Genomic DNA, 16678 nt, shown 5'->3' with positions numbered 1-16678 from the left:
AAGTTTTAACCTTCCTCAGCCTCCCTCAGTTCCAAAAACTACTTTACAAATGCTGAATAAAGAGGGCCAGCAAAAAGCAATTTACCACATCTACTTTAGGATGAAACTAAACATCTCTTTGTCATATCATTCCAGGACAAATGTCATCTTATATAAATTGTCAAAATTTCACAAACTTGATAGTTTACTGTTAAAAGGATGTGAAACCATAGCAATCAAGAAGCAAAACATAAGGGTTGGCACTCTAATCACAGAGGCTAGTGTGAAATTCGAACCGATAAATTAAAAGAATATATAAGAGCTAAAATACATATACTGATAATTTATGTATTTTTGGAAATATTTGCCTTTCAGGTAATGAGAGTAAAATTGTTAATTATTGAAGGAAAAGAAAGCTCAGGTTCAAGTTTAAAGTACTTCCTTCTCAGGTCATGTGTAGTGTTTTTACTGAGCTCCGTGAATCTCTGTGTACTCTAGGCAACTCATAATCCAGGGCATTGCACTTCCTGTATTTTCCAGAGTTTAGCAGCTCTGTAGTGCAATCAGGGGGAAAAAAATCCATGTCTATTCCTCAGCCACACAGTTCCCTGACTGGTTTACCAGGTCAGCCTGCTCCTGCTTTGTGCTGCGCTCACTCCTGTGTGGCACAGCCGCTGCTGCAGCTCTGCCATGGAGATGGTCATTTCTGGCACAGAAACACAGTGGAAGTCCCCGTGTAGGGAGCCCCCAGACCAGGATCCTCTGGCAGCTCTTTAACTGCCCTTCAAAATGTGCAGCCTGCTCCTCGGTCACCCTCCTGTCTCCTCTAGGCTGAGTTCAGCTCCCCAGCCTGCCTCATTCATATGCCATGCACCATTTCTGAGCACGAACTTCATGGAACTTCAGGTAGAGAAACAGGAAAGATATTGAAAGCACTGGCTTGTGAAAGGCAAGTGTTCTTTGAGGAGAAATACACTGGTTTTTTCTGTGGTTTATGGATTTACAAAGCCCACAGTTGAATATAAATTTTTGGGCATCTTTCATTTGCATTTTAAAACTAGGAAATTAATTTAAATCTTGCTTGCAAAACTAAATTCACAGCCCCGAATATAACTATTTACTCTCTTTATGTAGGTTTGTTTTTTCAAAGAGCAATATCAAACCTAAGACAAAAAAATTACTGGGTTTTAAATTTAAGGATCCACTTAGAAATATGCCCTAAATTCTACTTTCTATAGGAAAAGGAGGCATTATTTCAATTGTAGGCAAACTGTCTAAAAGTGAAAATAATTCTTGCATCAATAATGCCAGCTATGTGATATGTACAATCTTCAACTATTTCCATGTTTTTTTTACAAATCACTGGATTTAACTCAAAAAAAACCCAGTAAGAAATCAGGAGTGGAAACTTAAGGGTTATGATAACAGCTATGAAACTATTCTTATATGTATGTAAATACATAAAACAGTTTAAAAAATCCTTGCCTAACGAAGTACAGCAGTTCTGTCTCTTAATGTTTGACCATCAAGACCTGATTTGAATGCTGGCTTAATTAATCACTTAGGAACAGAAATATTGCTGGGAAGGAAAAGAAACAAACTCATGAACTCTAAATACTGAAGTATCTCTCAGAGATCTTCACAAAATAAAAACTCACCCTGTAGATCAAATTTAGCATTGCTTTATTTCTACATCCAGGTCTGAAAATGGCATTTTCCATCAACATTTGTAAGATTTAAGTTCATTTAACCAGTAGAATGTGAGCAGAATTCCATCTGCTTCAGAAGTTTCCTTCAGACTCTGGTACAGATACAAATTCTTATTGCTTAGCATTACCCTTGTTTTATTGAGCAAGTGTGACCTGATAGCAAGTTCAGAAGTTTCTGAGTTTTAGAATTTAGTCTGAGCTATGCCCTGGTTCTTGACTGTTCATTGAAAACATATTAAGAACTTGATTAACTGCTTGACTGATTGATTGGCTGATTAATATTGAATATGGAAAACTAAAGTTGAATATGAGAGTTTCTTTCTTGGCTTGTCTCTCTGTTGTAGCATCAGTTGTTTGGTGTCCAAACTAAAATCTGATGCTTATTTTGGAAGGAGGTCTCAAAAATAACTTTATATTTTCCTGGTACTCCATAGATGTCCTTCTGAAAACAAAGACATGAAAAGAAATTTTAAGAAAGTTTTGTGGTACATTTTGTCCACATTTGAAGCTCTGTGACATCTATTGATCCAGGATTTGTAGGTCTCTTTCAAGATCTATATTTGTTTCAAAAGCTTTCTAAGTAAATCCTGAAGTCGATATTGATATATAGCAGGACAAAAAAAATCTATTAATTTATCAATAAACTAATAAAGTCCAGGAAATTTACTCCAAAACATCAACTCAATTTCTTTTAAATTAAAAGTCCGAAGTCTGAATAATTCCTAGTTAATTATTGTGACAGATGCGATCACTTTAGAGCTGGAATTCCCATTTAAGGAGTACAAGGACACTAATAATTTGTTTTCTGGTTCACATACATGTTTCCCAAGTGTTAACGGCTGTTAGCCTCACAAAGGTTTTACTACTGAAGACTTGCTGAAGTCTACGTACCCTTTGCAAACATAGGTAGTTAATTTATTTCTATTTCATATCATATCCAGATAAAAGGCCTAAATATTCTATTTTTTTTATTTGCCCCTCTTTTTTTCTGTTCCTCAATTAGAATCACAGTCTTTGTGCCACCCACTTCATTGTCATCTTTGTCCCCTGTAATCAATATATATGTCATCAATCATATTTATGTTTGTCCTAAAGCTTGATCTTGTTCATTTGTCTATCCAAGTCTTAAAACTAGGTTAGATTATCAAAGACAAGAGTGTGTTTTAGCTAATATTAAGAATCTGGTCCTCTGTACTTATCGTTTTTGAAGATCGGTTTTAGGGTTAGCACATTCTTCTACATTTTTCTGATCATTGAACCGTGTAAGTAAATATCAGAATACTCAAGGCAACTATTAAAGACTATATTTCTGAAAATATTAATAATTACTAATTTCATTTTTCTAGAAAAAAAATTAAGTAGAAATTGGAAAACAGGAATCTGACCTTACATGCTCATATATAATTTATGTTACTGTCAACATATTCATTTTCCAGGATGAGGATGGGCTGCAAAATGGAGAGACTTAAATTATAAAGGTGCATGTGGTATAAACTAATATGTTCTGACATTTCTCACAATATCTTCTCTCTTGGTAAACTCAGCAGAGACACTGTGCTGTCCCCAAGGAGGTGAGACACTGGCATATTTGTGTAATAGATGCTGCCTAATAAATTTTTAAATTTGAATATACAAAGTGTCAAACAGAATATGCTAACTTTTACCTGCTAAGTCTTTGTAATCCACCAAGTCAAACATTACAATAGCCACTGCTGACCAGGTGACAATCAGAGCAACAACAAGAAGCCATGCTGCTGGAGAGCTGAAGGTGTTCACAAAGTCTTCTGTCACTGACTTCTTGCCCACTCTCATGGATGACGAAGGAACGGAGCCGTTCTTACCATCTATTATCGTCGTGGTTGTCGACATGTGTCCTGTACAGACAGACAAAACAGAGGAAAGCAGTGTAACAGCTTGGAGCCTTAAAGCCAAGAATATGAATGCTCTTTTGAAATAGTTTTGTCATCAGAATGTTTAAAATAAATATAAATATTTTATCACTGAAAAATGTTCTTGGACTTTCTGGAAGAAATTGTCACAACCAGCCTTTTTTATTATATGACATTTTTGAATCTGCCACAAATAGCTACAGGCCTAGGAGAGTGATTGATGAAAGCATAAAATATTATTACCCTCCAAAGGATTGTCTTGTTACGGGCTGTAGGCCAGATTCTCAGGTGATGTGATTAAGTGAACTTCCATTGACTTTAATGGAGCTAATGCATCTATGCCGCTTGAGGTTTGGCTGGAATTCTGCTGTGAAGGACGTGTATCAATAGAAATAGAAATAAATATATTTAATTTCATCTGACAGAAAAACAAATGATTTCTATGTCCAAGATCCTTAAAAGTCATGAATAAGATTGTAGCTCATTTTTAAATACCTTTGTGGAATTTTTTACTTAATGAAATAATCTCCTAAATTATAATGGCAAAGGAAACTTGGTTGCAGAAAGCATAGGTTTGGTAGTGAAAAGCTGGTAGGAAGTTGAATGTTCCTTAGTTAAGTGACCAACTGACACATGTAATGGACAGTAACAACAGTGACTTAACCTACTTCCCGAGGTACTAAAAATGTTTATTCTGGACATAAACGTTAATTCTTCACACAAACCAAAACTATGGTAACAGAAACCTAACTGTATTTGAAAGTTCTCAACTTCATCTGCTTCATAAAATACATTTTGATAAACTAAACAATCCAGGGACATACATTTTTTTCCATTATATACAATGTCAATAGTATAAGTATTCTGAAAACCACAGTTCAAACTAGTAGAAGACCACAGTGTCTCCACTTAGTTTGCAATATCTTGTATGTTAGAGTTAAAATCTTCAAAGATATATTACACGTGTTCTTGGTCTGACACCAGCTTGCATAAATTAATTTCAGTGATTTAAGAGACCCTTGTCCATACAGACATCTAAACTTTCAAGGAATCGGGTAGCACCTGTTTTGTGCAGATCTTTGCTTTTTGTTTGTCTTCTGTCACAGTTGATGCAATCTATAAAAATGATATTTTCTGTGTGTCAGAGTTGCTCTGCATGAAGGTAAGCAGATTCAATTTCACTTTTGACATAGAAAATGACAAATAGGCACTGAGAAAATTTTGCTGGAGCTAAGGTACAGGCTGTTGAAGACTTTCCCATATTTACCATCACAATCTCTATTTAGACTCTTTGAGAATCACAACATTTATATTCTTAAAGAAATAAATTAATGAAGAAAGGATAAAATCATTAATACTACCATATATACATACATTTTTCCCTTCCTATTTTGCCCAAACAATTCTGCTGATCCTTATGCTAATGAATAATGGTTCCTTTCCTGTAGAATGTTAAAACAATATCCTAATGTGGTACTGAAATGCCCCTTTATGTATCTGACAAAAACATAAAATTGGGAAGGATAATTTTGTTGGAAGAGATTCCCTAATTCTTAATCTGTCATACCTGTTGAGTTTTCAAAATCATGTCTTAATCAGTTCTAGAATTCCTTTTAAAATAATTTATTATGCAGTGCATTGTATTAATGAGTAGTTGCCTTAGCTCTGCCTTTTAATTTTGCTTCTGCACAAGCATCTTGGTGCTGATCAGTGCCTTGCCTCAAGCCCTGAAAAACTGCTCTGCTACACAGCAGAGCTGTAAAATCAAAATTGACATATTACATGTTTTGTGTTACTTATTTGAAATTTGTTCTTATTTATAGAATATTTATTCTGCTCATAAATAATATCTATCCCCTAGGATAGAATGTATACAATTAAAAAAATATTATAAAACCATCACTGCATCCATTTCTCCAAACAAAAATTTTAGATCAAACAATTCAGAGCAGGAGGAAAAATCTGCCAAGTGACAACTAAGAATAAAGATCAGCTTCCTAAGCTAAATTCAAAATCAATAGCATTTTATCATCTTACTGCATACACGATGGAAGTAATTTGTGCATGTAACAGGTCATAAATGACACATTATGCATTTTTTCCCCTTGCGGATATCAGTCAGAGTTTATGATGTGTAAGAGAGAATAGAAAGGTACTGTCTCATCTTGACAAATCTGATTAGTACCACAGCATGTCTTCAAGGACATCCTAGTGGCAGATATTCGCAGTTATAATACAAACAATTAAAACTCTGTGTGTGTATACAGATAGAGACTTATAATTACCAGTCAAAGGATCATTCCTCTAGGTTTGTTGTTATGTGAAAATAGTTCCTTACTATTTAGTGTACCTAACTTTTCAAACTCAGACCACTACACTGTAGTGAGAGTCCTATGTATTGGATAAGTTGGTCCTAGTTGCTCTAAATGAGCCACAGCTGTGAAGTCCTTAATTGGGCAGCAGCTGTGGCTTGCAAAGATAACTGGGATAAAAGGGGGTGGGTTGAGAGCCCAGTAGGAGTCCTTGTGAGGTCATGAGGAATTGCATGGTGGAAAACTGGCTAGAAGGTATGGACTTTAAGAATATAATAACAATAGTATGGGACTTGAGAAATATGAAATACAATAAGATAAAAACAACACTACACATCTTTGGTGAAGAAAATGGTAACTGATAATTTATCAATCAGAGCAATGCTGCAGACAGAGATCAAGTATGCTAGAAGGTTATCTATGACAAGCTTTTGGCTGTTGATGTAGTCAAGTCAGATTTCCCTCTAAAAACTCAGGATGTTGTACAATAAAATCGCTGTTGTTGCATTCATTAAAGTGTGAGTGAGCAGTTATTGAGTCAAATTTGACTGGAAATCAAGCTAGGAAAGTACTGTAATACTGCTGGAGGTTTCTGATACAGGTGCTTGCAGTGTGATTCAGGGGCCTAAGAAAGATTTCCAGTGTTGTTTTAAAGGCTTTACCTTATCAAAAATGTCCTCACAGGACTGGCAGGCAAAATCTAAAGGACAGTAACTTTGGAACTTCCCAAGAAAAAAAACTAGACAGGATGTCCTAAAGCAAGTAGAAATTAGATTTTTATGTCCCTAGATACCTATATAAACAAAATTGACTGGAGGATTTTTATCTGATGACTCCTCAGAAAGATATTGTTTGCTGCTACATAATCTCATGTAGGGTGGATTGTATATTGATACCATCACCATTTCATGACTCCAAAATGAAGAGGCAGTAGCACTGAGATGATCTCCCTCTCTCCACAAGCATTCCGTTGTTGTAGTACCCAATGTGTTTGCTGCGTGCCTTTCTCTGATTCTTTCTTGCTTTCAGGTGTCTTGGTGCTCTGTTCATTTCTATCCACCTTCCACCAGTTCTAACTTTCTCTGCAAACCTTTAGTGATAATATTTATGAAGCTAGACAACAGAGAAAAAGGGGATGTATATACAATGTTTTCATCAGTTCAGCAAGCAGTGACTCTCCTTTTTCTCAGAAAAGCGCCAAAGTTAGGCAGAACTCCTGCCCAAGTGGTTGGTGGAGATTCAGGTGCCCAGTGGGGGACTGAGGCACCCAAGCAGGCATTTTTGTTGCTTTAAAATCACCTGATGGAGCCTATTGAGTTCTACATTTACAATTAGCAGAGGTCATTCAGCAGCAGGTTAAAATCAGATTACTGAAATTTCCTAGGTATCCTTGCTGTCCCTATAATAAACATTTTCTCTCTCAAGACAAATTTCTGTGTCCATGTTACAGCCAGCCTGAATCCAAGTCAGTTTACTTTTGATGAGCACTGCAGTGGATCAGGAGATTCATGAGCAGATCAGTTGTCCCTGCTCTGGGAGAGGCAACATCCATCACAGGACTGGAGGGTGCAGCTGAAGGCTGCTACAATTTCAGCCATCCAATTTTAATCCACCGCCACATGTCTGCTAGAGCCTCTTGGCACTTTGGGTTGTGATTGGTATTGATTTTCAATGAGGATGGGAACTTAAAAAAGTTATATATATATATATTTCTATAAAAAGATTACTCCAGGGATATATACCTCTGACTGCACATCACAATTTCTCATGCACACAGAACTGCCCCATCAGGTCGCAAATGTCACCTTTACATCAACAGATTGATTTGCTAAATTCCAAACAGCTAAAACTCTGAGATTCTTACTATTCCTCTGGTTTCAGAGTTGTCACTTAGAATACAATCTGAAGACCCATAAGGTCTCGTAAGTATAAATAAACCTTGACAATTGGTGACAACTTTGAGGAGAACACCGTGTGACTTTCAGAATCCAGAGTGAGGTTGTAGTCCTGGCAGCTTAGGTAAAATACTCTTTTTTAAGGCTTTATCTCCTTAAATCTTAGTAGCATAGGAGTCCATGGTTAAGGATGCGGACTTGATTTTAGAGTTCAACAGCTACACCTTCTCCTACACTAGTAGAAAAATGAAACAAAACAAAACATCCAAAATTAATAATTAAACTGATTCTGCTCAGACTCATTCAGGTGAAAAGAGTAATTTTCTCTATTTATATCACTTCATAACTATTTTATGTATAACAATCTTATTCTTCTAATAAGACAAAAAAAAGTAAAATATTCAATGTGCAATGCCTTTTTAAGGCTAAGTATATTAAAAGCAGACCACTAGTTACAATACTAAAAAAACCAAAGAGGTTGTTCACTTTTAAATAATAATATTGTTGCTAGGGCAATGCATTGGGATGTGAGAAACCTCAGTGCAGCGTGCTCTAAATGAGAGCTGGTAGATTTTGACATGTCTGTTGTACTCCCCAGATGAGCACTCCAGTAAATAGGCTACAGAGTGTTCTGGATTCAGGTCATTAATGGCTTCTGTTTGACCTATTCCACTTCATTTGGAATATTTAAATACTAATTAAGGAAGCAGGGAAGAGAAAAAATGGCTGTAAAAATCGACACTGGATGTTAAGCACCAGCTCAAGCCTTGGGCTTTAACCTGGTGACCTTCTCAACCCAGCACTGCTGGGATCAGGCAGGCAGGAGTCTCAGCCCACAGTAAGTAGGGCACCGCAGGGAGGAGAGGACAAGGGATTAGAACCCTCCAGTGAAAGAGTGGGAAATGGATATAAGATAATCTGCTGCATTTTTTTCAAGCTCAGCACATCACCCTTAGTGAGTCCACAGACCTGCAGGCATCACAATAATCACTCTTTCCCCACATGAGGAAAATGATTTCTACCACAAGAAAGGATTGCACCTACGCCTGTTGTTCAGGGGATGCGTATGCCTGGCTGTGACATCCTCCTGCTTCAATATCTCTGCCACGGTTTCTCCTTCCTTGGCTTATACAAACATAAAGGAAAAGACAGAATTATTTCTGTGGTCAATAATTAGTACCTTACAATAAAATATTAGTAACAATATTTTTTTCCTAAAGCAACCTAATGAATTTTTTCATGCTTTTTGTCTTGTATATATATTTCTGTGGAAAAAAAATGCTGAGCAAAGAGAAGAGAAACCTTCAAGACCTATTGTATGCACTGAACAGAGAGCTTCTATCATCTTATCTGACCAGCACCAGGGGACAAAAATGCAGATGCTGGACAATAACCAACAGAGTGCAGAATATTTCTGAGGAGCAAGAGCACTGCAGCTGGTCAAAACCTTTTGATCTCCTACAAGTATTGCTAAAGGATGCAATTAAAGTGGATTTAAAACCATTTTCTGTGGAAGATCTGTAGCCTTGGAAAACTTCAATAGGTTAGAAACTCAGCCAGATGCACTAGCACAGACCATGACTTCAACTGGACATACATGGAAATATAGATACAAGATCTTTTCTAACACAGAGAATGTGGGGGGGATAGAATGTAAGAAAATAAAGATAGTGCAGAAGGTAATCTCACCCCTGAGGAGTTGCAGCTGTACTAATCACCAAAGATTAGGAACAGGCCTGCCCTTAACAGGCCACAGCTGTGTCCAGTGAGGATGAGTGCTATAAAAGAGTGGGGTAGCTGGGTAGAGAGAGCTGCTATTTGTTGGCTCTGCAGTGAAGAAGAAGTTGGAGTCAGTGCTGTGAGGAGGTGCCTATGAGAAATCGCTATGAAGGTGTGGAACTTTTGCAATAAGATGGCAACAAGAGAAGGAGCTAGAAACAGGGAAAGAAAACTTAAATAGGCAAATTGAACTTATCTTTGAAAGATCCTCACTCTCATGATTATCTGCAACAGATTGTGAGTAGGACAAGGATCCACAGTGCAGCCCAAAAATGGGTGATGGGCAACTAGTGTAGGTTTTCTGAGCATGAACCAACTTCTACAACTTTTTGAGCAGAAATGTGAAAAATTTAAGAGAAGCTAATTTATTTAGAGATAGAGAAATCATCTCTTGAAATTATTTATGTTCAGCAATTTCTTCTCTTTTGTATCAAATTATATCTTTGTACATATGAATGAACAAAGGCCGCTGGAATACCTAAATGGAAAAAAAAATTAATGGAGTTTCACAACTGATACAAGAATTTACACACTTTTAAATTCATTATGCAACGTACCAAATTGTTGCTTTAGTGTTTGTGTAATTAAAGTGTAAAAAGAAAAAACCTCTCAAAACCTATGTATATTCACAATTTCTCAGACTTTAAGGTAGTCCTGCTGCAGACTAGAGGCTTAGAAAGCTGTGTCTGGGAATGAATATGAGAGGACATATGCAGATTTATTGGTGACTGATAGTTACAGAAATGTAATAATCTTTATGAAATGTGGAAAACAGGGCTGGAGATTATGCAGCAACCAATTCTACATGACAAAAGAAATAGAATAGACATTATGGAATATGGAGAAGATGGTGCATGAGAATTAGTTGAATGATTGGATTCAGAAAAGGCACTTATAATTACTATGGTGGTTGGTCTCTGTGCATTTTTAATTTCCTCTTCTGTTATTATATCTGTATTGGTTTTATTTTTGATCAATACAGAACATCTGATAATTTCAGGAAGTAGATAGTATTAATCTTTCTATTCATTGTCCAAGGAATTATGTACACCAATCTTTTCATTTTGTCGATTTCAATAAGCAGCTTTTAAAAGAAAAGATGTATTCTCTCAAGCCATTTCATTATCAAGTCCAAAGAAACTGTGTGCTTCATATAGCATCAGTAAATAATACTAGTAGCACTGCTGTGGGGTGAAAACTAGAAATTCTTAATGCTGTATGCATGTTAGTACTTGTGACTTACATTTTGGGATTGTAATAATTGCAGGTGCTTGTGATACTGTGGTAGGTTGACCCTGGCTGCATGCCGGGTACTCCCTAAAGCCCCAATACTCCTCTCCTTCCCTAGACAGGGGATAGAAAATATGAGAAAAGACTAATGGGTTGAGATAGGAACAGGACAAAATCAGGCATCAGTTATTACCATGGGAAAAACAGACCGGACCTTGGGAAATTAGTTGAATCAATCACAATTTGTAATTAGAAATATAATCTAAATCTTTCAAAAACTCTCTTAATTTCACTTCAGAATTTCTCTGCATCCTCCCTGCAGAGGTGCAGGGGGAGAGGGAATGGGGGTTGCGGTCAGTCTGTTCATCACACGCTCCATCTGCTGTGTTTTTTTCCTCGGGGGAGGATTCACCCTCTTCCCCCTCTCCAGCATGGATCTCTCCCATAGGAGACAATCCTCCAGGAACTTCTCCAACTCGAGGCCTTTCTGTGGGCTGTAGTTCTTCACAAACTGCTCTAGGATGGGGCCCTTCTCTGGGATGCAGTCCTTCAGGAAAAGGCTGCTCCAACACTGATTCCCCAGAGGGTTGAATTCCTGCCAGGAGCTGCTCCAGCATAGGATTCCCATGGGCTCACAGCCTCCTGTGGGCACTCACCTGCTCTGGTGTGGAGTCCTCCAGGGGCTGCAGGTGAATATCTGCTCCCCTGTAGGACTGCAGGGAGCCAGTCTGCCTTACCTTGGGCTGCAGGTGTCTGGGGCACCTTCTCCATCATTGACCTTGCAGTCTGCAGAGCTGTTCCTCTCACTTGTTCTCTCTCCTCTCTCTGGCTGAAGTTTTGTTTTTTATTTCTCCCCTTCCTAAGTCTTTTCTCTCAGAGGTGACACTCTCATCATGATGGAATCAGTCTTTGCCAGTGGTGGGTCCATCTTGGGGCCACAAGATATTGGGTCTATCAAACATGGAGGAAGCTTCTGGCTACTTCATCCAGGAATCAACTCTGTATCCTCCCCCACTGCCAAAATCTTTCCATGAAAACCCTGCATGGATTCAGTATGCCACCATGGGTTATGTGGAAAAAAGTAAAGTATCTCAGTAGAAAATAACTAATACTAACTAGAAAACCTCCATAGCTGTATAATCAGAAAATTACTTTCCAGTGATGTACAACCGGGTTGCAGTAGGTGCTGGACAACTACATGCAAGGAATAAGGACTTTTGAATAAGAAGATATGATCTCTGACTCAGGAATTTTCTTTACTTAATTTCTCTGAATGCTGAGCAAGTACGTTGGTAGGGCAGTGTCTAAGCATTTAAAACAAAACTTTTTCCTCAACAGTGGCTGCTGAAAACGACAAGATACTTTCAAACCTTCATTTTTTGTCTACTAAAATTATTTGAATGCATGTATCTGGTATTTTTTTCACTGAGGAAAGCTGCAAAGATTGCCTTAAAAAAACTTTTGTATATATAAAAGATTGGTTGCACCTCATGTAAGAAGGCACATGTGGTTAACTCCTTGCCATGCAGATTCAAATGATAGATTTGGACCTTTGCTGCACAAAAGCAGTCAGAATTCCCAGAAGGAAATCTGGACTTCACCTCCCTACTGATCAAGGAGAGAAATTCAAGCAGTAGCAACAGAGGATGGTTTGTCTAGAAAATCTGACAGAACAGAATGGGTTAGAAAGGAGGAAATTCTGGGAAGCACAGCTGGAAAAATCAATTTGTTCTAGCAACCAGTGTAACAGATAAAAAAGATAATGGGAAGATTTTGGAAAGGTAAAAGTATACATAACTGCAAAAAGGTCTCTTTGCTCCAATCATATTTTCCCTGCAGGAATGAAACTTGATTTTTCAGGAATGCATCACTGGGTCTGTTGAAGAAATATTAATACTAGCTATTCCTTGTTCTGGAATAGAGCCAAGGTAGGAAATGTAGAATTAGATAAATTACATATAAAGCTCTACCTTTTTGTGCAGATGTCTTGAAACAATCCGAGAACTTCAAGTAGGAGAAGTGAAAACCAGTTTCAGCCAGACCGAAATTACACTATGCTTTAAAATACAATCAGCAGTAAAATAAGGTAACTCCCTCTCAGCTGATGTACTTCTAAGCTATGTTCTCAGAGCCTGGTTAGGTCAGCAGATAGCTGAAGGATTTAGGTGCCCTCATCCCGTTGAAACTTCATACAAAATGAACCCTAAATCACACTAAAAGTTGAACTTCAGAGATTTGGAGCTGAATTTTCATCTTTCCTTACATGTTTGAATTTCATACTCTTGTAGAGCATTGCTGACACTTCAAATTAAACAGAAGAAATCTTGTCTCATACTTAGCAAGGAAGTGTAAAAATTTTTTCACTCCAAAATTGCTTCTAAAGAACATTAGGCTGATATGAGCTTTAACCTTCTGCTCTGTGGGGTTGTTTCCTGTGTGCATATGCATTTCAGCAGGCTTTTACAGCATTCTGATTATTCCAGTACCTCAGACAAAGAAGGCATTACCAGTACTTAAAAGATCTTCTGTGCTGTTAGTCTTGTATGACTGATTGTATTGTGAACCTATCTGCAATAATTCTTACCTGAAATTATTTTAGAAATATTAGTAAGGGGAGACCTGAGGACCAGGTTTAAAAGATGATGTTTTATTGGGAAACTTTACATATTTTAATTACAACTATATCACTTTTTGCAATAATTTCTTGAGACCTTAGCAGACCACAGGAATTAATAATAATAAAAAATAGGATAAATTATTTTATAAAATCAAAACAGGAGGATGTGCAGTTGATAATAACAAGAGAAATGTAATTTGCTTCAGTTTAAAATGGATAATAAGATATGGAAAAGGGACACTGAGCCGCTTCCTTTCTAAAAAGCACCAGATTTCACCTTTTCATGATCTGAAAGTTGGAAATTTACATTTTTCTCTTTTAAGTATCTCTTCAGTTTGATATGTTTTCTTACATTGTCTTAGAAATGTGATTCTTTAAAAAAATCAAATGTTTCATTTCTAGCTTCTCAGTATGCAGATGAGATAAGAATGCAACTGAATTCTGAATACTCAATCCTAAACTAGCAGCAGCCTGAAAAATCCATTATTTGTTTGATTCCAGATCTGAATTTTTTTATTGATTGGTAGAAATACCTTCCTTTCTTTGGAAATAAATTGGTGCTCTGAAACAGTAAAAAGTTTTACCTTCCTGTTCATCTTAGCAACCTGACATTTCAGAAAGAGATGCCAAAGGGATATTTAGACACACTTCTGAGTTGATATAAGCTGAGAAGTACATCTTATCTTTTAAAATGTCAAAATGAAAGTTGGAGAAAAACGATTGCCATTTATCTCTAAATAGCAGTAGACCTTCTGAAGCAACAGCAATGTGTGCAGTCCCCTTGTTATTAGATTTTGGAAACTCAACTCTACACATCCTTGAAATATTCAGAAGGGATTAGGAAAAAAACCACTGACTTATTTTTTATTGTTAAAAAAAAATCTGTTCTCATCTGTAAAATGATGACAGTCCTAATAATAAATAATGAAACTTACTAGAATAAATAGTAGGTTCCACATATCTTCATTCTGAACAAGTCTACCAGTATAAAGAAACTCTATAAATGCAATTGCAGATCTGTGCTTCCTCTGATGGAACTACTACTTTCTCAAATAAGTGTATTGAGGAACATTTAATATGATTATTCACTTGATATCTTTTCTTTCAAGCTAACATGACAGTAAAAGTTAGACCAATTTTATGTCTAAATGTAATGGCATTTACAGATTCTGAAAACAAAAGTAGTTGTAACAATAATTTACTATACTCTCTGCAAGTAATGGTGCAAGTCTGACAAGTCTTCTCTGTGGAGCTACCCAGTCACCACTGCACTCAAATATGGACTTCAACACATGCATAGTTTAAATGTATATACTCATAAGACATACTGAAGAAATTTGGTTGCAGGTCGTTTACCAGAGATAGATAGAAGATAAAGGTATGTTTGATAAACAACAGAAATTGCAATGGTAAATTATATAGTTCATGTATATACATAGGGAGAGAAAACTTTGTTCAAAATTGGAGGAAAAAATTCTCATCTGACAGAACAGGAAACCTAAAATAAATGCTTGTGGCAAGTTAGCCTTCTATGTTACTGTTGGATCTCACCTGAGAGTGGCAATTTGCAACAACATTATAGGTCATCCTGTCAGTGAGAGAGAAAACTGAAGGAGAGCAGCTGAAGAAAACTTGCTTAGTATAAGCAATTTCCCAAGAGACAGTAGTTAGCTACAGTAAACAGGTGAAGCAAGGTACCATAACTTCTATCAGGCAGTTATTTTCAAATTAATACGGGAGTACTCCATCTGTACACTTACAGAACAGCTAAAGCCAAGCCCACTACCTAGGTACCTAAAATACTAGGGAAATTAGGTTTTCTGAAACTTGATTTTAAAGTTATTTTCCTATCCTATTTTATATCCTAAAATATAAACCCAAAATTATTTCTGATATGTTCTTTGTATTCAGTGTAAGGAAAGAATTCTAGGAAGCAGTGGCAATCATAGAAACGGTTCATCTGAAGGCTTTGGGTTGGTTTATTTTTTTTTTTTTTTTTTTCTGTTTTTGGTCTGAAAATATCCTTTCAATTTTAGGACACAAGAGAAATCTTAAACTGACACAGAGGAATAGAATCCAGCATTTAGATAAAAATTATTGGTGTGTTTCATAATTTTCTTTCTGCAATAACAATTCCTAAAATTGTAATTTAAAGTGGAAGTTTCACCTTGATAGACCAAATTAATAATATCCTTTATCTCCAATCTTTATTTGGAAAAAGGCATGATCTCTAAGGGCAGCTGAGACATGTAGGATATGCTGTCACATTGAGAACAGTTGATCTTTGTTGAGGGTTCACATTCAGAACACACCTGTTATCTAATGTGTATTCTGAAATCCTCAAGAGCTGAGAAATGCTTACACTATTTTACAAAGATTTATTTAATAGAATCTTATGTCAGATGATCACATCTCAGAAGAAAAGTTTATTTCAAATCAATATCAAGTAATCTGGAAAAATGGGATATTTATGACATGTTGAGACCCATTTCTGAACCAGCTACTGTAATTTAGCCATACTTTAATACATTTTACTCAGGACTATACTCTGAACAAGTTTTGGAATGTGTGAAAAACTTTTCAATGTAAGTTTAATGAGGAAAATCACTACATAGTACTCATGTAGAGGTACAGAGCCCTAGGCACCTTTTCTTTTCTCTTTTTCTCCCTATGCAGATGTTTTTGTGGAATCTCATGTACACACTGAAAAAAACCAAGAAAAATTAGGATTCCTTGAAGGCTACCTGAGGAAAAGACAAAATCCCTTCAGTAACTGTATCCATTCTCTGTATCCTTCCTCCTGCCAGCCCAAATCAATCAACACCTCTCTGCAGAATGAGGTCATGACTAGGTGTTAGAAATTGTTAGCAACATCTGAGTTTTAGCCACAAGTAAATTAACAACAAATGAGTCTGTTAATGAATCTGTCTTGTACCCATACCTAAGTCCAGAGACCATATAATATTGCTAATTTTCACACTGTTACATCCCAAAACAAGAAAAAAAAAGCAAAAGAGTTCCTTAGAAACATAATGAATATCCTGAAGGTTGGTTTAGGGACTCATGTATCTGTGACCTGGATATCAGGTCCCAAAACCATTTATTATAATGGGAGAGAGATTTACAATTTGCATTTTCCTATCACATCTCTTCAGACCTCAGAAGAGTAGGCAAGATGCTATAATAAAGACCTCAACAGACCACATAAATATGAAATTTCGGTCTCTAACTTATCCCACTGATTAACGCAAGAAGTGATTAGCTGGCT

At 36.6% G+C, this 16678-nt stretch overlaps 1 protein-coding gene across 1 annotated transcript in view; it reads right to left on the bottom strand.

Annotated features, from left to right (window-relative positions):
• The window catches only part of TRDN (triadin), a 272472-nt gene that overhangs the window by 182282 nt on the left and 73512 nt on the right, over positions 1-16678 (bottom strand). Inside the window, 1 exon segment of the mRNA XM_058019925.1 lies at positions 3347-3562. Coding sequence (XP_057875908.1) covers positions 3347-3562 — 216 coding nt within the window.

Source organism: Melospiza georgiana, chromosome 3 (assembly GCF_028018845.1).
Source record: "Melospiza georgiana isolate bMelGeo1 chromosome 3, bMelGeo1.pri, whole genome shotgun sequence".
NCBI lineage: Eukaryota > Metazoa > Chordata > Aves > Passeriformes > Passerellidae > Melospiza > Melospiza georgiana.
The sequence above is the reverse complement of the archived record's forward strand: the minus strand, read 5'-3'. Positions and strand labels throughout refer to the sequence as shown.